Source organism: Acomys russatus, chromosome 23, assembly GCF_903995435.1.
Source record: "Acomys russatus chromosome 23, mAcoRus1.1, whole genome shotgun sequence".
NCBI classification, from domain to species: domain Eukaryota; kingdom Metazoa; phylum Chordata; class Mammalia; order Rodentia; family Muridae; genus Acomys; species Acomys russatus.
The window spans coordinates 43751747-43779688 of NC_067159.1; the positions used below are offsets into that span (position 1 = coordinate 43751747).

Here is a 27942-nt window from a genome sequence, read left to right on the forward strand (position 1 = left end):
TGAGAAGTTAATAGTTAAGAACATGTCTAGACAGAAAAACATGTTAAAACTTTCTTGGAGACTACAGCACCTGCTAATAGGCTTTGGTCTTCTAATTAAGTACCATTAATTAAGAGACTTCCTAATTAAAATTCAAAAGCTACTGGAATATTGACTGTTTTAGTACTATGCTCGCAAGTCTGCTTAGTTTGGACCTGTGGTTTTTGTAACTTACTCATGTACTTCTTTGATTTGGTTATGTCCATACCATTTATATCAATTGGTCCTCAGTTTTACAGGGCTTTGAGATAACTAGGAGAATACAATAGATTCTGTGACCCTTTTATCCACACTTTAACTTTAAAGGGGGTCTTAAATCCCTCAAATTAATCCATCAACCTGACTTAAAAAAAAAAAAAACCTTATGACTAAGTGGCTTAATCTTAAAATGCTTGCCATCGTGTAGTAAAACATTTCATAACAACCTTTGATAAAAATAAAAACTTTCCTATACTAAAAGCCAAGAATAAAACCAAGCCAGACACATTAGCAAATGTCTGTTATCCCTGTACTTGGGAGGCCAAGACAGGAGGAGTGTGGGTTTGAGGCTAGCGTGGGCTAGATAGACAGCATATCAAGAAAGCATTAGTAAGAAAAGACTTGGTGAATGCAGATATTTGTCGTTCCTCAAGATGCTGAGAACAAATGGCACGTGAGTGTTTATTCTTAACGAAGACATATACCACCAGGGAACACTCAGAAGATAGCGTGGAAAGAATGTAATATCCAAAAGACTTAGATGTGAATTGCCATCTTTGAGGCAAGGCACAGCCACTACAAACATAAACCTATAGCAGTTTTGGTGGCCTGCACAAGAGTAGGTGTGTCAACAGACAGGCATGACAACAGACCCGCACAAATAAAATCCTCACGGGGCCCTCTTCCTGATGAGGTCCTGGCTACCGACAGACTCTGAAAGCGGAGGAGTCAGTCTCTTCAGCTGTCAACCTCCTGTTGAGCACTACAAGCTCCCTATAATGGACAGCTTCACCCAATGGTTACATAGATGGTTCTGGTTTGATGCACTGGGTCATAAACTCAAACAAACAAACAAACAAACAAACAAAAAAGGCATGAATATGAGGAAGGAAATGGAAGAGAGGGCACTGATAAAAACAGGAATTTACAATTTTTTTCCCCAATAATAAATGTTAAAGGTTAGTGAAGCAATATCCTAACAAATAAAAGTACACGCCATTAAATTTTTAAAATGTTGTATAATCTAACTTTCATAACTAACCTTAAAAGCTTACTTATTATATGCATACTCTTTGTTTAGTATAAGAATGAGATATAAGATATTAAAAAATGATCCTTTTCCCTCTAATTGCATTCTTTGCAAGCTGGAATAAAAATAGATACCAAAGAGCTTTTATTTTGAAGTTATCATCTATATATACACGTAATAGCAAATACTAAATAATAATAAATACCAAAGAGCTTTTATTTTGAAGTTCTAATACATGATATATACTTTATATATCACATATATACAGGTATGCATGTTATATATACATATATGAATATATGTATACAGACACACACACACAAATGAAAATAATGGGACTAGTGAGAGGGTTCGGTGGGTAAGGATATGTGCTGCCAAATCCTGATGACCTCAGTTTGATCCCTGGGAGTCACATGGTGGAGGGTAAGAACTAACCTCCACAGTTGTCCTTTGATACTCACAAGCATGCTATGGCGTGCATGCCCAAACACATACATACCATACACCAAAATAACACACACATAAGTTTTAGAACACAAGGAACAACATTGATGTTCAGAGATAAGACTCTTAAGGATAACTTGAGTTGGACAGGTATAACTTATAATAAGTGCACATCAGATTTTCAGAATTGTAAAATATATAAAACCTGCAGTGGACTGTGGACAGTGGACTGTAGTATATCTACAACCATGTGCTCTAACCGACTTTCAAAGGGTAGCTGCAACAGAACCTCAACAATGTACAGTGGTAAAGTAGGTAATCAGTGATGCTAGAATGTTAGCTTTTTACCTGCCCTTTTCTCAAAGAATAGATATTCTGTAAATAAATATTTTATTTTGATGTAACTTTTAGGCTTATGGAAAAGTCGCAAATATTAAGAACTCCTTCATGTTCTTTACTCATTTAACTAGGTTGGGAGAACACACAATTTTGATACTATACTGTTTAAACTCTGAAATTACCAACCCAAACCATAACAATGGGGCACTAAATGCAAGCTTTAGGAGGCAGCAATCATCTGGTGGCCTCAGAAAGGAGCTCATATAACAAGAAGAACCAAGTCCAGCTCACTGGGAAGGTCTTCCCATGACAGTCAGATTACTCCTGTTACTGACACTGGGGCAACAACTGAAATTTAAGGGGACAGCAAATAAATATGGAACCTACAAATCCCGGGGATTTACTCACCTTTGAAGAGCCGTTGGAGTACATCTGTATCATGTTCTCTGCACCTTGCTTCACTTTAAGTTCTATATCCAGTTGTTTCTGTAAGGCCATCAGTCTATTGTTGCTAGTCGAACTACGAGAGTCACTATTTGGAGTATCTGGAGTCCTTGGACAATCTGTGTATAAAATATTCTGTTAATATTCCTAGGTGCAAGATGCTGTATGCCTTGTGTGTATGCCAAGTGTCTGCACTTGGGCAGGCAGATTTCTGTGAGTTTGAGGCCATCCTGATCTACAAAGTGAGTCCAGGACAGCCAAGACTATACAGAGAAACCTGTGTCAATCTTGTCCCCTGCCACCAAAAAACCACACACACACACACACACACACACACACACACACACACACACCAAAACAATCCCCTAAAGAACACTAGGTAGAATCAAGTACTGCTTAAAACTGGGATGTCATGATGAGTCTGACCAAAATACATTACTTGCATGTGCGAAAACCCAATAGACTATACAATTGATATACATTAATAAAATTATCATTGAAAGAATAACCTGTGCGTTAATATAATCAAAGAGTAACAGAGTTTGAAGTGAATTTCATGTCACTTAAATGAAATCTCATGTTCTTAGATAATAAAGAAGTCAACCAATTCAAGCAAAGAAATTACTTAAGTTGCAGAACTCCCTGCTAGGTCAGCTTACTCCCTATAGAAGTGACCATTTGGGGCCTGGTATGGAACAATCCCTAAGCATAGGATGTTGAGGCCAAAAGATCATTACATCTTTAAGGTCAGTGTGGGTTACACAGTGAATGTGAAACCAGTCTGTCTTTGGCTGAGCTATGCCTACCCACGTTTTTCTAATACTAATACTTTTAAATTAAATCATAGCAACTTGACCACTGTTCAGAAAGAGATATTATCTAAATATTACACATAATCTACCCTGATGATTCTTTGTAAACAGAACTAAGTAAGAGTTTTAAAATGTGCTGACATTAAGTGCTAATGAATTAAGCACAAAAATTTTCACACTATATTCAACTACAATGGAAATTGCTCAAGGACAGTGATTGATATTAAATTGTGATAGGTAGGGATAAAGATACCAAATATTTATGCTTACCGTGTACTGTGCAGAACACTATGTTGTTTATATTTAAATTAAAAGCAAAATATAGCTGACTTCAAAAGTGACTATGTTGGGAAATTGACTTCCAAAAATTAGAAGTCTTTAAATGTTCTTATTGAAGGTCACTGGTTTCTTACATAGCCACACTAGTTCCCCTAATTTAAAAACAATAGACTAGGACAAAAAATTAGGTAGATACGGTATGTCACACTTGTAATTTCATCAGGAGACAGAAACAATAAGATCTTGCGTTCAAGGCCTGCTTGGACCATAAAACCCTGCCTCGGAAAACACAAAAAATCAATATTCATATACAATTTATTAGATACAAGGACTAATCCAAGTGCTTTTAAAATATGAACATATGGAGACAGCAAGATTGTTCAGCAGGTAAGAGCACTCTTCACAGCTGATGGTTTGAGTCTGACCCCTAAAAGCTGCATGATGGAAGGAGAGAACTGAGTCTTAGAAGCTGTGCTCTGACTCCCACATGCATGCTATGATGCTCATGCCAACACCTATACACACCCAAAATACACACAGGTAAAGTGTAGTAAGTATAAATGAGTAAACAAGCATCAATCTTCATAAACAGCCTTGAGCTGTTAGACTCATATGTAAAACCGGGGCACAGAGAGATTAAGAAGTATGTCCTGGCGACTGGAGAGATGGTTGAGTGGTTAAGAACACTGCCTGCTCTTCCAGAGGACCTGGGTCCAATTTCCAGCACTCACATGGCAGCTTTTAACTGTCTATAACTCCTATACTAGGGGATCCAACACCCTCACACAGACATACATGCATTCAAATAAACCACCAATGTATATAAAATAAAAACTAAAAAAAAGTGTCCCATGTCATATCATAAAGCTATGAAGTGGCAAAGCCAGATTTGAACCTAATCAATTCTAGATTGACCTCTACCTTATTAATTGCTGGGCTATATTATGTGCTTAGCATTTATTATGTTATGCATTTAAAAGACCTGTAAGCAATTATACCAATCTCTGTAAATGTACGAACATTTAAGAACACAACAGTAAATAAGTATCTATCACATCTCGTCATTATCAACTTAAAACATCTATATAGATCTAAAAACATCTTAACCCCTAAACAACTAGCCCTAATTGTAAAACTAAACCACTTGATAGATACTGATTTACATTCAGAATTTTTTTAGATTCACCAAGACAAGAAAGATGTTTTCTTCAAGGCTGCCAAATACAAATAGCCGAAACACTATGAACGTTTTATTTATATATATATACACATACATATATATATGTATATATATATGTATGTGTATATATATATATCCTTTTGTTTTATGTTTCTTCTTGCTGTAGGTAGTTTATTGTATATATGTGTAATAATATGAATGTATATGTAGAAAATATTTTTTAAAAAGAAGAAAGAACATAACAATATACTCACGTATCACATGAGTATGTGTGCAAGAATTCTTAAATAACTCTTTGAGACATACATTACCTACTTTAAGATTCCAACAAAGCCACCAAATTATTAGCTAGAATTCCCTTCAGGAAAGATTTCTATTTTAACTGAATTAACCAAATCCACTTTTTATATGATACATTCTCATAAAAAGGGACATATAATGTACCTAGGTTTTTAGATTAGCTTACAGAAACAATTTACCATATGAAGTACAGGGGATAAAAGTGCTTACTTAGATCTATGCAGGTGTGAGGGCACACACTTCTCTGGGTTTTGGGGGTAGTTTTTTGTTGTTGTTGTTTTCTTTTTCTTTTTTTCCCCTGAGAAGGGTTTTACTGTCACAGCCTTGGTTGTCCTGGAACTCACTCTGTAGACCAGGCTGGCCTCAAACTCGCAGAGCTCTCTCTGTCTACCTCTTCCTCCTGTGTGCTGGGATTAAAGGCATGAGCCACCACACCTGTTTTGGGGGCCCACACACCTTTGCTCCCAACAGTCAGGAAAGGCAGACAGATCTCTGAGTTTGAAGCCAGCCTTATCTCCAGAGAAAGTTCCAGGACAGCCAGGAATACACAGAGAAACCTTGTTTTGAAGGAAAGAACAGGAAAAAAGAAGAGTGCTTAGACGTGAATTAATTTAGATACTGCGATCCAGCTCAAACCTTGTAACACAGGAAAGTTACTGAATAGCTGTGTCTCCTGCTCCTCTTCTGCAATGAAACAGCATGTTCTTCACAAGATTATTATGAAGATTAAATGAGTTATGTACACTGTCTTGAGAAAAGGGTGTGGTGCATTGTAAATATTTAATAACTATAACAGTTACTGTAGAAAATGACCCCTACCAAGGTTATATTATTAAAATTCACAGTATAGTTCTGAACATTTTTTCCTTTTCCCTTTTTATATAAGTGATACAAAGGTTGTATAAAAACCCCAAATCACACAGAATCTGGAACATAATTACCATAAAAGAGCATTTTAAAAAGAACTAAAGTTTACGGAGAGACTACAAAGCCCTCTGCTGAGGAGAGAACAGGAATGTGTTGTTTGTAGAATAGCGGATGGTGTTTAGCCTGGGGTGAGGGGAGAAATGATCCCTGTCTAAACATTTGCCTTTAAATGAAATAATAGCTGTCTTCTTCCTGTTTTCATATGGGTCCGAGACTCAATGGGTAAAAGGTGGTGGGGACATAAGTTGTATCACAGGATGAATTTCTGGTGGTTAGGGTTATCTAACAATATGATTTGTCTGAAGATATAATGTTCCTTGTCTCTGAAAACATATACATAAAATGTTATTATGTTTTGGTAGAGATGGTGTGTATTAAATTCCTATATATTACCATAGGTCGACTATGATACTGAGTTATTTACTGTATATAAAGTTATAGAAGTAATATAGACTGTCTTTGGTCTGAAGGACGATGGGAGCACGGGGGAAAAAACAGGTGAGCCCGAGTGCTAGAGTCCGTACTGCAGAGAGGATTAACCTTGTGGCTGTTAATTACTGGTGTAGTTATGACTGCATACTTACCACAGCCGTGCTGTAGCTATTATGAGGAGTAATACTGAAAGTACACCAAAGGTTTAATACATTAAGTCATAGCTCAGCTAAGCAGCTGTTAGTCCTCTTATTTCATCTTTACAATAACTATAAGAAGTAATTTTCAAAGGTCACAAATGCAAATACTGGCTTTTGGTATGCTTCATAAAATCTTTCATTTTCATTTAGCTTGATTCCCAGCTCTCACATTGCTAAAGCAGGAGGAGCTCAGTGATGCTGAGGTCAGCATGGGCTAAAGAGTAAGACCTTACTTAAAAACAAAGGGAGTGACCCTGCATGCTTTCCTACTTGCTACTTTCTTATTTTGTCCTTGTAGATTACTTGTATGTTGCAACATTACAAAACAAATTGTTTCCTGTGTACTTGTTAACATGTCAAAACTGCAGTTACAAAACGTCTTTATGACTGTTCACTTTGGGTTGCTGAGATGGTTCAGAGGGCTTGCATCAGCCTGGAGATGTGTATGTTCAATGCCTCGGACCCTCAAGATAGAAACAGAGCCTGACTCTTGAAAGTTGCCCTCTGGCCTCCACACACACCCCATCCTATGTGTACAGACATGATATAAATGAAATAAGAAAAAAATTAAAGGAAATATAAAAGAATTATAAGACAAAAACTTTTTTTAAGGACTGCCTTTTAAGTTATAAGAAACAAAATACTGACATAGTAGTTTGAGGCAGAGTCTCACTACGGCACACTCAGGCTGGCTTCAAACTCACGAGTGCTGGTTTTACAGGTGTGCAACACCGTGCCTAATCTTCACATACACTTTGCCGCTTTAAGTTAGCCCCATTATTATGAGGAAAAATCTCCCTGCATCTACCATTAAACTTACAAAAAAATTAATGAATAAATAAAATAATGTGGGGGCAACCATAAGAAATTATGCACACTTCTAATCTGAACATCACTATGCTATATTAATAATGTACAGTGAATAAATTTGGTTTATGGTTGTACATCAAGATTGTTTACTTTTAGCTGGGCATGGTGGTGCACATCTTTAATGCCATCACTTGGGAGGCAGAGGCAGGTGGACCACTGTGAGTTTGAAGCCAGCCTGGTCTACAAAGCAAGTTCAGGACAGACAAGATAACACAGAGAAATCTTGTCTCAAAAAACAAAGAACAAAAAACACGCCCACCCCCCCCCAAAAAAACCCATAAAACAACAACAGCAAAAAAAAAACCAAGAGGTTGTTTACTTTTTAAATTTACAGTAAACAGAGCAATAGAAATAGCTCAACGAAATACTAACAAATATAAATTGCTATCTTTCAAGATCAATAGTGGGCAGAACTAATTCTTTCAAAGAAATGTCTTTTTTATAATATTTTTATGTTTTTACATATACATTTATATTATTATACATATATAACACAAACTACATAGAGCAAGAAGAACCATGAAACAATCAGGAATTATGTAAATGTTACATTCATAGTATTTTGGCTATTTGTATTTGGCAAACTTGTAGAAAACATTTTTTTATCTTGGTGAGCCTAAAATTCTGAATGTAAATAAATTTTTATCATATTTCATCTCTATCAGCTTAAAACATCTGTCTAGACTTAAAAATACCTTTTTTTAAAGATTTATTTATTTTTCATACAATGCTCTATCTGCATGTACACCTTCAGGCCAGAAGAGGACACCAGATCTAATAATAGATGGTTGTGAGCCACCATGTGGTTGCTGGGAATTGAACTCAGGACCTTTGGAAGAACAGCCAGTGCTCTTAACCTCTGAGCCATCTCTCCAGCCCTTAAATACATCTTAACCCATGAACAACTAAGTTTAATTGTGAAACTTAACTATTTGGTCTTCAACCCCATCAGAGACTTGAAAAGGAATTCACAGAAATATCTTCTTCTTCTTCTTCTTCTCCTTCTTCTTCTTTTTTTTTTTTTTGGCTTTTCGAGACAGGGTTTCTCTGTGTAGCCTTTGCTGTCCTGGACTCGCTTTGTAGACCAGGCTGGCCTCGAACTCACAGTGATCCACCGGCCTCTGCTTCCTGAGTGCTGGGATGAAAGGCGTGCGCCACTACTCCTGGCCAGAAATATCTTTAAATGCTTACTAAATATCCACCAAATCAGCAACCAGGATCTACAGACCTATGCTATGCAGCTCCAAGCTAACCTACCACTACCACTTTCCTAGCAAATGTGATGTTAAGTTAAAATTTTCAGCTGTTTCTGAAAAATGAAACGCATCCTACTGTAAACATAAGCATCACTTTCTCTAGGAAACATTTGCCAACTGGGCACAGACATTCTTTCCTTGACTGAAAATTTACACATTACTACAATGATCTGTTTTCAACTCAATTTTCCCTCAGAGATTCCAAGCATCTTGGGTACCAGTACGTGGTCTTATCTACTATAAGAGATGAGATTAACAGCACATCAGACACATAAAAAAATAGGTTAGCTTTGAAAATATGAAGATGAAAATTTTAGGACTAGTGAGAGGTGACAATACAAGGATTCAAGATAGTCCATCAACTCTAAGTCGTTATAGATGGAGCGCAAAGGTGAGTGGGGACAGGTAATAACCAATGTAGACTATTGTTAATTACAAATGCTATACCATTTACATAAATCAATAACTACAAAGCAATTAATCTTTAGAAATTTAAAATTGGAACAAAGGCTGAAAAGGCATATGATAAAAATATAAAGATGTCCTATTACAAACATAAATACAACAGTAATTATTTAAATATAAATGATACAGGCAAACAGCAAAGATTAGACTAAAAAATTAATAAAACTAAATCTGGATCGAGTAGATAACCCTGCTAGTAAATACTTGCCTTATAAGCACACAAACATGAACTTGACTCCTAGTGCCCACATAAAAGGCCAGAAGTAGTGACACACGTTTGTAATGCCAAAACATAGGAGGCAGAGACTGGTGATCTCTGGGTTCTCTGGCTAACCATTAGAGACTAGCTGGTGAGTTCTAAACCAATGAGAGACTCTGTCTCAAAAGCAGTGACACCTGACTGCCATATGCATGTATACACATATAAACACACACACACACACACACACACACACACACACACACACACACACACACACACTATTAAGTCCTAGTATATGCTACTTACAAGAAACCTAAAGCATAATGTATTTAGATCATAACATACAAAAAAAAACTAGTTTAAAAATGGAAATGAGATATTCCCTACAATCACAAAATTCTCACCCTAAGTCAACGCATAGAAGAAAACAGGTAAGATAGTTATTTTATTGCAATTCACCAGACATAAATATAAATATGGCGATGAAAAAAAGTAAAAAATGGCAGATATTAAATCTGCATTTCAGCAAGTATTAACACAAAATTCTAGCACACAGTTAAAAACTCACAAAGCTCAAGTGGAGAAAAGTCAAAGTGAGAAAAAAGTGTGTGGAATTAGCCTGGTAAAGATTTCACTCACTAATGGACGTGCTCACCTCTAAATGGAACATCCTCTTGGAAAGATTTATTTTTAATTATATACATATACGCATGTCTGCATATGAATATGTGATTGACTGTAGGTACCGTACCTGCAAAATTCAGAAGAGGATGCTGGGTCCCTGGAACTAAGTTGTGAGCCACCTGACGTGTGCTGGGAACCGAACTCAGGTCATTTGGAAAAGCAGAACGCTGCTCTTAATGTCTTAAATGGGACATTTTTTATCAACTAACTCCCACCAAACAAAACTCAGGGAGCACCACAGAGACAAGGCAGAAGAATGTAAGAGCAAGATAGAGAGCAGTGTGGTAAAATTACCATTTTCTTGATATGACATGGTCACTGCACTCACGATCTCACAACAGAGCTTATAGTTACCTGCATAAGATCGAGTCAACCAAAATTCCAACAGAGATAGTAGAGACATTATTTGGGACCCTGTCTCAACTGAGGATTACTGGCAGCTGACAGACACACATCCTTCTTTGCTGTAGTCATGGGTAGTTGCCCATGCTCCAGTGGGTTGCTCCACATGCATATATAATAAGTGGCATTAATTGATTTCTGGGTTGAAGGAAGAGAAGAAAGAACAAGGAGGAAGAGGAAGAAAAAAGAGGAGGAAGAAAGAGCAAGATGAGAAAGAAAAAGAGAAGGAGGAGAGGGAACGGACATTGATATAGTGTTTAGACATATGAAATCCTCAAAGAATATTTTTTTTAAATTACTTATGTCATGTGCGATATGAAATAAACATAGTAAATACATAAAATTGAAAAGTATCAGCTGAATATGCTTGCACACGCCTTTGATCCCAGCACTCTGGGAGGCAGAAGCAGGGATCTCTGTAAGTTCAAGGCCAGTCTGGTCTACAAAGTGAGTCCAGGACAGCCGAAACTACACAAAGAAACTCTGCTGAAAAACAAAGAAGCAAGCAAACAAAAAGTATCAAAGATAATTTTAAACTGCATAGGGCCAACACAGATCCAAACCAGGCTGGGTCCCAGTACTGAAATGGGGCATAGACATGGGCTCCTAAATCTAACCAAGACGATCCTCTCATTAACTACTCACAAAGGAAAAAATAGTTTCCCAAAAGAGTCTCATGGGGTGTATAACCCCCTACACACAAACATGTGTGTCCAAGTATAGGGAGGTAAAAAAGACAAGGCAAATATAGCTGTTAGTGGAAAAAGTGGAAGTTGGGCTTAATGGCAGAAGCTGAAGTAACATGCAAATGCCAGGCTAGTGTGCAGGGAGTCTTTGACATGTTACGAAGTTGTATTGTGTTTTATAGAGGAGACCCACTGAAAACATAAAAATAAGGAAACAACAGGATCAAAACAGGACTAGGACGCTTGAGTGTGAGATGCACTTGGAGTCCCAGTACTCAGGGGTCCAAGGTCACTGTCAGCTACCAGCAAGTCTGAATCCACTCTGGGCTACAAGATCCTAGCCCCAAAAAGAAAAAACAAAAACACAAGGAAGCAAGCAAACAAGTCAAACCAAACCAATCATCAAAAACCTAACTCCCCACTGAATATTAGGTTAAAAATCATGATGGTAGCAAAGTTTAAGCTCAAATGAAGAAAACTGGCTGTAAAGAAGATATAGATTACAGATAGGTCATAAGATATAATCAGACCGTGGTGGCCCAAATGGGAAAGCGAAGGTGGCCAGAAGGAGGATACCCACACTGAAGTCAAGTTTTAATTATGGGCCACATGGGAATAATTAATATCTTTGGATGAACTGTTTCCCTAACTGTCCTCTTAAAAGTACTTATTTTTATTTCATGTGTGTATATATATATGTGTTTTGTGAATGTAAGTTCACCATATGCATGCAGTGCCTGTGAATGCCAGAAGTGGGCATTAGACCCCTAGAACTGGAGTTTCAAGTGGCTATGAACTGCTTTATGGGTGCTAGGACCTGAACTCAGGCCCTCTGCAGGAGCATCAAGTGCTCTTAGACATCTCTTAAGACCCTCTTGATCATCTTTGAGATTAGCAATATAGTTGACATTGAGTCTTTGCTGTGTTAGCAAACTTTTCTTAAGATTTCACTTACATCCGAGAGGTTTCACATTCTGATCAGGTGAGCTTAGGCTGCTCTTGCTTGACCCATAGCCTACTAAAATAGCTTATTCACAATTTACCACAAGGAGGAAGATACTGCCTAGTTTGTTGTTGTTGTTTTTTTTTTAATTAAAAAAAAAAAAAAAAAAAAGGTCTGAAGATCATCCAAGTGGTGTGCAACCATACAGCAATGTAGTGATCTAATTGGATGACTACTCAGATAATATATAACCTTTGGTCTTCATTTATAGCTAGCTGACTATGCTCAAAATTCATAAAGGTACAGAGTGTTTGTTCATGGGACAAAGTTATTTACTTCATTTACAACAGTTAAGATAAAACACAGCTGATGCAAATCTAGCCAAATCGAAATTAACAGAAGTACTATACAGAAGCATTAGTCATTCCCTTACTCATTTCCTTAAGCTTCTCCCTATCTGCAAGTCTACAAGGCACTAAGTACTAGGCACACTGACCATCATTTTCGTTTTCATTTGGTACTCATAAATTGACAGCTTAAAAACAAAGTGCTCCAGAATCTTGTTATATTTATGTTAGTTACCTGCTTATACTTTCCCCAAGTCCAACTCTCCTATCTACAGGAAGATTTGCGTTTTATAGTCACCTGAGACCTACTCAGAATATAATAGAGCTTTCTTATTTTGTATATTAAAGGTGACCTTTGTCAAATGCTATCAGTTAAAGCAATTTTGCTTAAATGTTTAATAAACCAATGATAACTCTGGTTAGGTTTTTTTAATGCATTACAAGTGGTGGACATGGGTAAGACTGCGGGGTGTGACAGCTTTGACTAAGGTGAAACAATGCTAGCAGTAACAATGTTGTGAATTGTTACTGTGTTGTATTTTATTGTCTAAAAGTCCTATACTGCATCTCCTAGGGAAGGAGACTTTATTGTGTATCTAAACTGTGCCTAAGGTATATGCAGCTTCTTCATTTTTTCTTTATCCTTCTGCTTAGCTTCTCTAATTACAACAAGGCACATTGTCAGCCATTACACACATGTGGCTAATGAACACACCTGCAATACCAAGTGCTGGAGAGCATGTGGAGAGAGAATGCCTATGCACTGCTGGTGAAAAGAAGCATAATATAGCCTCTAAAGAATATTTTGGCAGTTTAAATTTATAGACACTACAGTACATATCTGTGCAATCTCAGTCCTAGTCTAGTGATAAAATAATCATTAGAATAATCTATCTAAATGAAGTGAAAACTTGTGCTCACAAAATTCCATTCCTCAGTATTTAGAGCAGCTTGGCTGATGATTACTTAGAACAGTAACTCCAATATGCTTGGCGAATGGACAAACTGTGATACATCTATACAACTGACCACTTAGAAAAATTTTACAATTACTGATACACACACGAATCTCAAAGACAATAGGCTAACTTTAGTTTCTAAAGGCTACATACTTTCTGATTTTATTTTATGACATTCTTAAAAGTAAAACTATTCATAAATGGCTGCAATTGAATATGGATTTGGGGAGAAGAGTAACTACAAGGCTTAGCAGTAGGAAAGTTTGGGGGACAATAAAGACATTCTTTACTTCTACCCAAGGAAAACTGCCACACAATATGCACCTTTTCATTTTTCTTCTCACATCAAGGACTTCCTTCTCAGTAAGTCTAAGTTATGGCAAGTTCACAGTAAGTTAACTACCAGGATGGTACAGAAAACAAAACAAAACAAACAAACAACAACAACAAAGAAAAACCCCACAACAACAACCCCAAAGCAAGGATTTACTATATAGCATTTTTTTTTTTTCTTTTTAAAGTACAGCAAAGAATTCAAGTACTAGAGCGGGAGAGATGGCTCAGCACTTAAGAGCATTTGCTGCACTTCACAGACGGCCCAGGCTCAGTTCCCAAGACCCAAATGGCTCCCAACAGCCTGTAACTATGTGCCCTTTTCTGTCCTTCTTGGGCACTGGGTATGCACGTGGTGCACATATGCATGTGGACAAAACACTCACACATCAGAAAGATAAAAACAATAAAAATTAATAAAAAGAATTCAGATATCTACAGACCATTTAATGGTTCAAAATGTTTGCTGAAGAATGAGGAATTCATTATATGGTATGAATACTGAGCAATTATGTAACAAACCATTACATACATTCCATCCTTTATAATACATATAAAATTCAGTTTCAATTTTCATGCCACATTTAGATGACAGCAGGAAAACTATATTTCTATTGGCCCAAGAACAGTTAATAAATTACACTTTGACATCGTAGGAGCTATGTTATGTAAACATGTTTTTTTAAATCTCAGGTATGGGATATGGTGCAGCTTCAGACTGTCCACAGCAGCTGACTATTTACCTCATGTAGGCTCTTGAGAAGGGTGTGATCTTTGCTAGCTGCAGATAGTTTAATTCTGGGGACTCTGAGAGGGTATAAAAGCCAGAGCTCAGAAGAACTGGGCGGCTCTGAGGAAGAAGGCAATTGTTGCCCCTGCTGCTCCTGGTTGCTGCTATTGCTAATTCCCTAATCCACCTCAATTCCTTCCATCGCCCCAACCCCAGGTAGAAGAGGTTAGTGGGGAGAGGGGGTGTAGTTCTCTTTTGGCTACTTCCTGCTGATTAGGGAATTAGAGGTATAAGAACCCCAATAAAGTAGTTTAAAAATACGTTCTAACACTTTAGTTATTATAAACAAAACAAAACTAAACTAAGATTGACTTTCCCCCAGAAAAAAAACAAAAACAAAAATAAGCGTCAGTTTTGTTACTTGCTTACTAAGGCAACCTCATATATATGTAAGTATACATATATATGTATGTATATACATTCTAAATATTAATGAAAATAATCATTATATCAATAAGTGTAATTGCTCACTATATTCTGAAGGTGTGAGAAGACAGAAAAATGAATTCAGATGAAAAGAGTGGGTCAGGGAGATAGCTCAGTGGATAAAAGCACTTCCTGTTAAGCTTAATCAGAGATCAATACCTGGAACTTGTGGTTTGTGCAAACGCCCCTCCCCAACACAATAAACAAATACACACACACTTTTTTTTTCCTTTGGTTTTTCGAGACAGGGTTTCTCTGTGTAGCCTTGGCTGTCCTGGACTCTCTTTGTAGACCAGGCTGGCCTCGAACTCAGAATGATCCACCTGCCTCTGCCTCCTGAGTGCTGGGATTAAAGGCGTGCGCCACCACGTCTGGCCTAAACAAATATATTTTTTAAAAAAAAAAAATTAAAACATGTGATTTTGCTTTTTGAGACAGGGGTTTAGGATATAATGTTGTCCTCCTAAGTAATAAATTAAGGCTTGTAACACCACGCCTGACACATGTTGTGAATTGTGAGACAGCTTCACGGTGTAGCTGGTCTGCAACCCACTATGCAGCCTCAGCCAGGTGGCCTGAATGCCTAATCCTCTTGCCTCAGCTATCTAACTGGGCCCCTAAAAGCCTGGCATAATTTTCTCAGCTTCTTCTTTAAGAATGATTTGTTTAGGATGCCAAGACTCAGAACTGGTTCTTTAGAACACCAGGTGCTAATTCTTAGACTGCAGCTCCATCTTCCAGAGATCTTTCACATAAGGTACATTTTGTGTCTATTAACCATACACTCATAATTTTTATGTGTGCTAAGAATACCATTCCATGAGACTATTCTCATTTTCAATTGTTATTTTAGTTTTAATCAGTAAATAATTATTGTGTAGAGTGTAATATTTTGTGTATACATCAGGAATGCCTACATCAGGCAAATTAAGCAGCTCTATTTCTGAGTTGAATGTTTTATGAAAGTGACCTGACATAGTACCTCTATGTATATGTAAATGTGTTTGATGGTACAAGGCAAGGACTGACACAAACTGTCTTTTTAGCCTCCATGGACGTACCATAGTGTGTATGTGTGTCTGTGTGTGTCTGCACTGAACACACACACATACAAAATGCAGAGTTTAACAAAATTACTATTTTATTCCAACATACAGGAGTATTAAGCAATCAAAATAGAAAGTGACATTTTATACTTTGGTTTCCAATTATCTAGAAAGTAAATATTAATACTACCAATAGAAAATAATTTGGGTTTTATCTTAAAACTTGTTTTTAAGCTTATTCTCTACCTTATTTAATGTTTAAAGTGAAATGAAATGACAAATTATGCTTTAATAAAATTACAAAAACAAAGGTACAATTTTGATTTGGTGGATTTTCAAATATCTGTAATAGTCACAAGTACATGCTGCTATGCCCCAGATTCTGTAACAAGCCTAGAAAACGTAAAAAAAAAAATGTGTGAGTGAGCCTTCAAGGGGCACACAGTTTAGTGAAGGACAAATGTGGCTGGAGATAAGTTGCAGTACAACAGTACATGAAGAGCAGCACAGAAGAGACAATGATGGATTGCCCACCTGCGAAGGCTGTACAATGCTATCCAACTTGGCTTTTGGGGGAGCCCAGGAATTTGACAGTAGGGCTTAAAGGAGGTCTTTTTAAAAAATCTGTAAAGAGATGGTCAATATTCTAAAGCATCTAATGTTAAGTGGTGGGAAGTACATTAGTAGCTTCTAGGAACGAGGACTGAGAGTGGAAGCTGACTGGGAAAGAAGGGAGGCACTAAAGTAATGGAGCATTCTGGGTAGATCTAGTGACACTGCCCTAGATATTATGTACATTTGTTTTAAAAAACACCCAATCACATATTTAGACACATATATGTAAAGCACTCACATGTATTTATAATATGCAGGTTTTATTCCATTAAAATTAATTTTTAAAAGGGATTATAAAAACCAAATAGGCTACACTATGTATTATTAAAATATTCATATTTGAATGGATCACAAGGCAGTTCTCAGCATTCTGTGAAGAAGAAAAAAATGCTTTCTCTAAATAGAGTTTAAAGCTCTAGCAGTTTCTTATTTTAGAATCCTAAAGACGCAATAGGCAAGACATGTAGAACTTGGCAGAGACCCAAACACAACAGACTATCTCAGTTTATAAAATACTACTACTAAAAACGGAATTTTCATAATACAGATTTCCATTTATAATTAATTACAATTTATGGGTAACAGACTACTAGCTGAGGAGATGTGTTGTATAACTAGCTTGACTATCCTAAGCAAATTAATTCACACCTTTGCCATTATTTCTGTTCTAAAACAGAAAGACTGGTTGCCTATTATTTATGTGATTTTAAAGATGAAGCTCTTGCACATGGTTGAAAACTATATACAGAACCTCCAAATACAAGTCCCGAGTCCCAGACGCAGACGGCAATTACGTAAATGAGGAGCACTAAATACTGTATTTTCTGAAACTTTTAGATTCGTAATTTTACATCTATTCTATCTTCCTAGCTAATCACACGTTCCTCTAAAATCTGATACTAGAGTTTTACTTTTTATAAATGACTTTTTCTTTGTTTACTTCCTGCAAATGAAAGGAGATTGAATAGCTTAATTTACTTCTTTCAGAATATCATTTTTTCCCAATAACAAAACTATTACACGGTGTCTTAACTGTTCTGTATAAAGTTTTCAAACAAATACACATATTGGTGAATGGGTAATGGCATGAAGACATTTTTCATGAAAAGTTGTACAATAAAAAAGCAACGCTGCCTTTGGGGATCTGAAGGGGGGGCCAGTTTTCCTATCTGTACTTCTTGTACTACTGAAAAAATTTACAAATAATATCTGTTGATTTTTTAAAAACAATGGAGCTGGGCAGTGATGGCATGCACCTTTAATCCCAGCACTCAGAAGGCGGATCTTTGTAATTTCAATGCTAACTTGGTCTACTGGGTGAGTTCTAGGACAACCAGGGCTACACAGAGAACTCTGTCCCACCCCACTCTACCCCGCCCACAACAACAACAACAACAAAAGAGTCTTAGGTTGGAACCATTAATTACAGTTCTCTTTAATTTTCTATACTTACAGAAAAGTGAAAGGTAATCTTTGGGTTTTTGTTTTGACGTTTTTCTTCTTGTTAAACAATGTGCCTGATAGTTTAGGTGCTTAATTCAGGTTCTTACTATACAAAGCAGCAAGGTGTTAAGTTTGATTAATGGCTGAAAAATCTAAGTATCTGTTCTTATAAAATGCATGCTTCTTTCACATTTATTTATTTGGGACTGGGCAAGTGGAGTCAGAAGAAAATTAGTCCTGCGATCCATCATGTGAGTACTGGGCATTAACAGGTCCAGCACACAGGCTCAGGAGCAAGCACCCAGCCTGCTGGCGAAGTGAAATGAACTCTTCCCTTTTGAAGTCATCCGACATGTTGTTACTGATCATAAGGTTGAAAGCATGTGCTATTAACCTTAAATAACAATACTACAAAATAATTCCAAGTCCTGTCCTACTGACCGCGGACAAATACAACAGTTACTTCTCTCTAAGTAATGCCTCAGCTTCCATGGCCATCAATTCACTAGCCTTCTGGACAGTCCAGAAATAAGACCGTAACCCAACAGAACATGGTCTGTGTATGTTTAGAACAGCTACAGAAATACGGAGGGATATTTTTCCTGCTAATATAACACAGAAACATCAAGCGGAGTACGATACCTGCAGAGTCCTCTGGGTCCGATACAACAATGTGCGCATTTAATTCTTGTAGCTTGTGATGTAATTCTTCTAATTTTTTATTTGACTTTTTCAAAATGTTGTCTACATAAGCCAAATTTTTTTTATCTGTTGTGACTTTCCTCAGATTTTCAGCACCTTCTTTGATTTTCAGTTCTTTCCTTATTTCTCTCTTTATACGATCTTTGATGTCATCCAATTTCTGTTGCACCATTGTATCTGAAATGTCTAATTTCTGAACAGCACTGACGTTCTCAGAAAATGGAAGACTCCGGGAATCTCCCTATAATAAATGAATAAATGAATGAATGAATGAATGAATGAATGAATAAATAAATAAATAAGCAAGCAAGCCAACAAACAAGCATAGAATGAAATTTAGAAAAGCAAATGTGCAACATCAAGGATACATGTTTGTATCCTGAAGAGAGTATTTATTAATTGAATTATATTTAATTTTCTCCTTAATAGGTGACAGTACTTACTTCCCTATACTAAACCATATGGAACCATAAGTTCAAATACTCTGTCCATTTACTAAGTAATATTATTTCACAAATGCACTTATATTAAAGTGAGCTAGGCATGATGGTTCATTCTTAATCACAAAGGAAAAATTGCAAGGTTCAGGACCAGTTTGGGATATACAGCAACACTATATCTCAAAAAATCTAGGTAAGTACATAAATCACAACACATCTACATATAAAGGCATCACAGAATTGTGTAAAGATAACCACTTCCCTATAATAAACTCTTGGGAAGTTATTTAATCTTTAAGAACTTAATTTAGTAAAAGGCAAAATATTTATACAATCTGAAGAGAAGCCAGAGTAATACAAGAGTGTATCAACAATTAATAAATGGGACCTCATGAAACCAAAAAACTTCTGAAAGGTAAAGAACACTGGAAATAGGACAAAATGGTAGCCCACAGAATGGGAAAAGCTATTCACCAACCCTATATCCAATAGAGGTATAAAGAATGCAAGAAATCAGACAGCAACAAATCAAATAACCCAATTTTAAAAATGGGGTACAGAGCTAACATAGAATTCCCAATAGAGGAATCTCTAATGGCTGAGAAGCACTAAGAAATGTTCAATGTCCTTAGTCATCAGAGAAATGCAAATCCAAACAACTGAGATTCCATCTTACACCTGTCAGAATGGCTAAGATCAAAAACTCAAGTGATAGCACATCTGAAGAGGATGTGGAGCAAGGAAAACATTCCTCCATTGTTGGTGGGAGTGCAAACTTGTACAACTTCCTTGGAAATTAATCTGGAGGTTTTTCAGAAAATTGGGAATGGTGCTACCTCAAGATCCAACTATACCACTCAAGGGTATATACCCAAAAGATGCCCCACCATACAACAAGGACACTTACTCAACTATGTGCATAGGAACATTATTAGTAATAGGCAGAAACTGGAAACAACCTAGAAGTTCTTCAATAGAAGAATAAAGAAAATGTGGTACATTTACACAATGGAATACTACTACTCAGCTATTAAAAACAAATTTAGAGGTAAGTGGATGGAACTAGAAAAGATCATCCTGAGTGAGGTAACCCAGGCCTAGAAAGACACACATGGTATATACTGACGTATAAGTAGACATTAGCCATAAAGAACAGGATAACCATGCTACAATCCACAGACCCAAAGAAGCTGAAGGGCGCCCAAGAGAGGACGCTTGAATCTCGTTCAGCACGGAAAATAGCCATCTGAAATAGATGGAGGGAGGGAACAGGATGGGAGAGGGAGTCAGGAGGGTAGCGGGGGTGGGGATCAGGTGTGGGGAGAGTGGGGGCAGGAACTGGGAGAGAAAACTAAAATTAATGGAGGGCATCTCTGGAACAGGGGAGGCTCCAGGGAGTGTAGGAAGGTGACCCTAAATAAGACTCCTAGCAGTTGGGAATATGGAGCCTGAAGTCACCAGGTGGGACTTTCAAATGGAGGGAGGAGGACATCAACCTACCCACAAAACCTTTGACCCAAAATCTGTCTTGCCTACAAGAAGTGTGGGAATAAAGATGGAGCAAAGATTGAGGGAGTGCACCTCAATGGCAAGACCAACTTGAGACCCACACCATGGGAAAGAGCCAACCCAGGACACTACTAATGATACTCTGCTATGCTTGAAGACAGGAGCATTAACTATCCTCTGAAAGGCTCCATCCAGCAGTTGATGGAAACAGATGCAGACACCCACAGCTAAACGATAGGTTGAGCTTGGGGAGTTTTGTGAAAGAGTGGGAGGAAGGATAGAGGGAGCTGGAGAGGTCCAGGACATCACAAGAAGACCTACAGAGAAAACTAACCTGGGCCCATGGGAGCTCACAAAGACTAAATCACCAACCAAAGAGCATGCACAGGGCTAGACCTAGACCGTCTACACATCTGTAGGGACTGTCTCTGACTCTGTTGCCTGCCTTTGGATCTCTTTCCCTTAGCTAAGCTGCCTTGTCTAGCAGTGGAAGAGGATGCCCTTAGTCCTGCAGAGATTTGATGTGCTAGGCTGGGCCGGTACCCACTGAGGGTGGGGCTCACCTCAGAGAAGTGGAGGGGAAAATGGGGAAGGGGTATGAGGGCAGGCCTGTGATCAGACTGTAAAGTGATTAAACAAACAAATAAATGGAAACAAATTCAATTTAATTACCTACAAAATCTAAACTACAGTATTAGTGGCCTTTCAAAGATATTTGGAAATTTGAAACATTTTAAGAGAAATTTTAAGTATAATTTTGACTCACTAATCATTTAATAAAAGCATTACTAAATTCTAAAGGTGAATAATGTTATCTTCTATAAAAGCAAAACAAAACATGAAAACAAAACAAAACAAAACAAAACACACCGAAGAAACAAACTAGCAAAATGAAGAAAGTACTTTCTGGCCACTTATCACTTTGCAGTATGCATTAGGCTTGTGAGGATGATATTCAGAAGTCTCTATATATTTTTCATGGCTAACTATCTCACCAGATAAGCTTAGTTACCAATACAAAAACATTATTAACAGAAAATATGTCTAAATTATGTTTTAAAAACTAAGATGGTGCCTGTTTTTTCTTAAAATGGAACATCAGTTAAGTAAGCCCAAACTACATTTAAAACAACCAATGTTACATTTTTAGCTACTTTTACTAATCTAGCTAGACTAATAATAATAGATATTAGTTTAATAGCATTGCTTTGAACACTTTTTGAATTCTGAGGACAATCAGTATAATGGTTCCCTTTGAAAAGAGCTAAGTTTGTGGATGAGATATTTCACTAAGCAACAATGTTTACATACCTCTGGAAATACTCATCACACATGTACATCCTATTTAAATTTTTGGTATATTATCTTTTACTCCTAGTTCTTCATCTCTAATAAAAATACGTACCATGTAAAGTTGTAGGAAAGGTAAGCTAATGCTAGCATCTTATATAAAAGATGAAGAAGCTGAGTTCTATTCATTTGTTTCTAATATTCTTAAGGCTAAGAGCTCCTTGACATTCTGACAAAACAAAACACATTATCAAAAAACAAAATGTCACGGTATGTCTATACAATACCTATTCTATACTCCATGTATCTCACCTAAGCTACTTCCTGTAATTTAAAGCCTACTGGCTTTAAATCTTATTTTTATCTAAGTGTATTTAGGATGATCATCTTCCTGGGCTAAAATATTGTTGTTGTTTTTTAGTGTTCATTCACTCATTTACATGGTGCTGGTGTTAAAACTCAAGGTGCATCACATGCTAGCCAAGCACTCTACCACTGAGCCACATCTCCAGTTCCTTTAGCATTTATAACCCAATGTGAGTCTCATCATTTTAGTTTTCAATTCACCTTAGATGAGATATTGAAAACACCAGCCAAATGACAACTGCCAAAGAATAAGAGCCCTATTGTACAGTCTTATGTAAAGCAGACTGAGGCAAAAAATACTTAATGAAAAAAAGACTTTAAGTTAATTGAACCTCATTAGGTACTATTTTTATTTCAATTCTTTTAAGTTTACTAGATAATATCACAGAAATTACTTTTGGATTAATATCATATAATAAATCACATCCTTAAAATTTCTTGGTTTATGGTATCCTTAGCATTTCAGTAATTTTTTCCTTATTCTTTGCAAGCCAAAAAAATAAATAGTTCTGCTTAGTAAATAGTAAGACCCAATTATCTTAATTTTTGCATTTTTACAACTCAGTCATGGTATACAGTGACAATACAAATTAAAACAAAAATCTAACATTTATTTAACAGCTTTAAAGGCTGTTAAAATAGGAAGATTAAAAACATCTCAAGTATTTGATACAAATTCTTGGAAGGACCTTACTTACTTCAATTTTTATTTCCTCTCAGATTGTTTTCTAAACTCCAACATGAGCAAGTCAGGGAAATTAGTGTGAGAGACTGCTTTTCCTGGCTGCATCGCCATGCATGCTATACCTTTGGGATATACCACCTCTCCGCCTCCAACTATTTCTTCCAACTTTCTTCTTGGTCTACCTAATTTTTTGTTTCAAAGTTCATTACAACCTTCCTAGGAAAGAATTTCCTGCCAGTGTTCTTTCTCCCTTAGGAGTTAAATGACTCTCCTATAGGCTGTAATAGGGATCTTGTTTAAATAACTATCCCTTTGCTATCTGATCACTTGAAAGACTAGGAGGAGATTGAGGGCAGGGTTATATTTAGCAGTTAAATTTTTAAGAAAAAGATCTGTCATTTAAAATAATTTGTATATGCCCTTACTTTAATTAAAGAACTCATGTTTCCCTCTTTCTGATAAAAAGTGTACTCCTGGAAGCTCAGAGGCAACCTAGGATTCCACTGTCGCGAAGTCCAGTATGAACTACAACTAAAGGCAGGTTGGCTCCCTCTTCTTTTTTATAGATCTGACTTTTTCGTAACCATAATTTTACTCTCATCTCTTTCTGTGACATGAGTCAATTATCTTTAGGACAGGAACAAGGGGTGTACACAGTATAGCCAATAACTTAGGATAAACACATGTCCCAGATACCAGCCTCTACTCCCCGAAATGGTTACACTACTCCCCACCTTGACTCTCACTATGTAGCTCTGGCTAACCTGGAACTCTCTGCAGGCCAGGTGACCAGCCCACTCCTCCTACTTTTGCCTTCACCATGTGCCCCACTCTCAGCTATTATTTCCCTTTTCAAAGATGCTTTAGATTAAACTGAAGTCATATTTTTTTAAAAAACATAATTTTCTTACATTTACAATAACTGAAATGAGGCATTTAATCTGCTAAACTATGATACTATCCACCAAAATACAAAATCAAGTATAATGCCAGGCACCATTACTAGGCAATGAAATAATACTCTGAAGCTGAATATGCTAAATTAGCTACAGGAAAACACTTCATAACCAGTGGAAAATCCTTAGTGGTAACTTCTGCCTTACTATTTTTTCAGGAAAAACTGACTATCTGTACCTACCTTAATTACTAGCTTCATGCTTTTATCCACTAGTTCAGAACTATTTTTACCTCTATAAAATGCCATGCTACCTCCTAAAGTTGGTGCTTGTTTTCATCCTTCTACAGAAAGTGCAGTGTAGCTGCATATACCTATTATCCCAACATTTGAGAGGCAAAGACAGGAAAACTGAGACTACCTGGTCTACCCACAGTTCAAGGCCTGCCTAAGCCACAAGGTGGGAAAAACAAAGCGGCAGGAAGTTGTCTGGCATGTTCCAGGTCCTCAATTTGATCCCATCATCACAGTGCAAAACAACAAAAACAAAATTGGATCCAACTTCTAATTACAAAGTCCCTTTTATATTCATTAATATGCTCTGAAGTATGGAAAGAGAGGAAAATGAGTCCATGAGCTAAGTTTAAACATAAAGCTAAACCATCAACTGTGCAGATTATCCCCATCACTGAGGACATTTAAAGATGGCCCCGTTTCCCCTACATTTTATCACAGAAACTGCATGCTTAGCCACCCTATTCTCAAAATAATCTAAAACTTTACTGCTTACATACCTTCTAATTTTCTTTTTGTTTGCAAAGGCTCGGGTTTTTTTTTTTTTTTAAACTACTAATCTAATTCTAACATAACCAAATGATTGGACAAAACTGATTTAATAAGGTTTTCATTATCAATCCACTGATAATATTTAAGCTGAAATGATACAGTTTAAATGAGTAGGTTTCAATTTACAGAATAATAAAAACAACTAAATGAATAATAGACACAGCAAAAGTTACAAGGGTTTTCAAAAAAAATAACAAAATAAATTTAAGTGAATAGTTTCAGTAATAGAAATAGATAACTAATATAGCATCAGACAAGAAATTAAATTCCTCACACAGAAATAAAAAGTGTATCTGAGTTATTTTCATTAAAGAAAATTGCTTTGACAAAAAAAGACTACACCGTTTTTTGCCTATTTGACAAAGATGATTATGCCATTTTTTGTCCATTTGACAAAGATTTTTAAAAATTATACTGTTGACTATACATAGCTCTAAGACTAATAGCCTCAACAGAAATTATTGATATAAATAGAAACATAGAGTAATTTCTTTTGATCTAGTAATTCTAGTTATAGAAATATAATAGAAGAAAATAAATAGAACTTACTGTTAGCTAAAAGCACCACAACTATAAAAGAATTTACCCTCCTCAGCAAAAAACAATCAGGAAGCTACTTAAATGTCATAACAAAAGTTTACAGAAGTAAAAACAAATTTCTCTTATTTGTAGCTTTCATTAGCCCACTTATAACAGTTATATTTAGTTCAGTATATTGCTAAGTATATACAGTTTTATTTCAAATATTATGTTTAACATATGAAGGGGAAAGATATTAAAATGGTCACAATTATCTCTAGGTCAAAACATTAATAGGGATTTTTACTCTGTTCTTCCAAATTTTACATATTCTCTCTAGCCTTAAGAAATAATTTTTTTCTTTATTCTTGTAGTCTGACCAATAAGGACATTATTTAGAAGAAACCAAGAGCAGCGTTCACTTTATCTCAATCCTACCAAGTTTAAAAGTTTATGATATCTTATACCATGTATTTGCTACTTAAGCTTTTTGTATCCAACACATTTAGACTCTAAAATATGGAACAACAGCGTATCATATGCCAGCCAGGTATTTCAAATAAAGAAATGTGTTGGTTTGATTTCTTTTTTTTTTTTAAGCTATATTTACCAAATACATACTTTATAAAAAAATAAAATTCTGGATTTAGCCTAAAACATAAATTGGCAGTTCAATCTACTGTACTTCAAAAAAATCCACATATAGTTAAGAAAACACTGAAATAAAAGAGGAACAGATTTGAAAATCAAAATGAAGAATACTTAGACTGTCGCTTGTGATCAAGTACTTCATTTAAAGGAGAGAGGAAAAGATGTTTACTCTTCACTGGCAAAGTTCTCACAGAAGTGAAAAGGCTCATACATTTTCTTTATTTCAGAATTACAAAACAGTCTGACTTGACAGATGTCAAGAAATGTAAAAATACCCATGAAAAATACTGTGTGCCATGGTTCACATACTGTCTAGGCTACAAGAATTTAAAAGACAATTTGGTCTAACCCTTGATTTGTAATTTGAAGAAATCAGGTTCAAAGCCACCAAGCAAATAGTCTAAGATTACAAAGAAAGTCAGTAACTGGTTGGGTTCAGCACATGTATCTTCTGACTCCGGGTTTGGTGTTTTCTTCTTCTATACCTTCTTTAAGGATGGTCCTTCGGAACACTAATTTACTGTATTTGAACTAAGCCTTAACCTAACTGACTTGCATTACAACTTCAAGTCAGGGACACTGGCAAACACAGGTCTACCTTTCTTATTTCACCCTGACCGATCCTTTTATACTTCAGAGGGACAAATTCAACATCAGTTCAAATGGTAACCCCAGCAGAAACTATCAACACAAACATGGTATCCCACAACCTTCCCTCTTTCCAGTTTGCTTATATATAAAATAGGGTTTAGTTTTCCTATCTTTAAGTTGTTAACTACTTATTAGAAACATTACTGACTGGTGAATATATAGATAAAAGTGACAGTCTTTCTTATAAGTGGTCTATTTATTTAAGAAGAAACACATGAAAACCAGCTTCAAAACCTTCACCCAAATTCAGTCTACATAGTTACTTAACAGAAGGCCAAGTTAGGATGTAACACAGTGAAAAGAGTGATGCATTCAGAATGAAAATGGCCATGTATAAATTCTAATATTCTAATCACAGCACAGCTTCAATTTCTTCCATATTATTATCACCATTACCTTTATATACTATTTCCAAATTTTACAATGGTTATACCCAGGACTAAGAAATGTGCTTTCACAGCAACAGTGTCGTTCTTGGTACACACCACTGAGGCTGACTGTGCTGGTCCTGGGTTTCTCCATCTTTACTAAGGCCATATTCATTTTGGTTAGATGCATCTAAGTGTCCAGATACAATTTTCACTTCATTAACCTTCCTTGCACCTACAAGTAACCATACAGATAATGCTTTTTTTTTCCTTTTTTGAGACAGGGTTTCTCTGTGTAGCCTTGGCTGTCCTGGACTCGCCTTGTAGACCAGGCTGGCCCCAAACTCACAGCGATCTGCCTGCCTCTGCCTCCCCAGTGCTGATATTAAAGGTGTGCGCCCCCACGCCCAGCTCAGATAATTCTTGTGAAAGAGAACTAACCCTTCTTGTGGGTGATAGCCATAGCTTTTCTTTTGCCTGGAACACAGACCCAAGACCTGAAAATATAGCAACCACCTGTCACAAGGAAGTACAAATAGGACAAAAGTCAATTCACCAAGAATGACAGAACAGCAAAAAAGGCTGAGTCCTAGATATCCTTATTTGTCTGGTACACAACTCGTACACTGTCTACCATTGGCCTCTGAAATCCCTATAAATTGACACCTTTTTGTACTCTTGATTTCCATCCCTTTTGCATTTTATATATATACATACATGTATGTGTTTTTTTTTTTAATCTAGATTCTGTATTATAAGAGAACACACAGTATTTGTCTGAATGTGCCTTAATTCACTTAACAGGAGAATCTTCACTTCTATCCATTCTTGCCAATGACATAATTCTATTCTCCTTTGCAGCTTAAGTTAAATAAACCCTACTGTATATATAATCTGCATTTTATCTATCTACTGACAAACATCTAAGT

The 27942-nt window shown here is 36.4% G+C and overlaps 1 protein-coding gene across 1 annotated transcript in view; it reads right to left on the reverse strand.

Moving 5' to 3' along the window:
• The window catches only part of Pkn2 (protein kinase N2), a 100023-nt gene that overhangs the window by 44007 nt on the left and 28074 nt on the right, over window positions 1-27942 (reverse strand). The window contains exons 2-3 of the mRNA XM_051165977.1: window positions 18734-19034; window positions 2459-2613 (exon numbers count right to left, since the gene is read on the reverse strand). Of these exons, the coding sequence (XP_051021934.1) occupies window positions 2459-2613; window positions 18734-19034 (456 nt within the window). The remainder of the gene's footprint in view (window positions 1-2458; window positions 2614-18733; window positions 19035-27942) is intronic.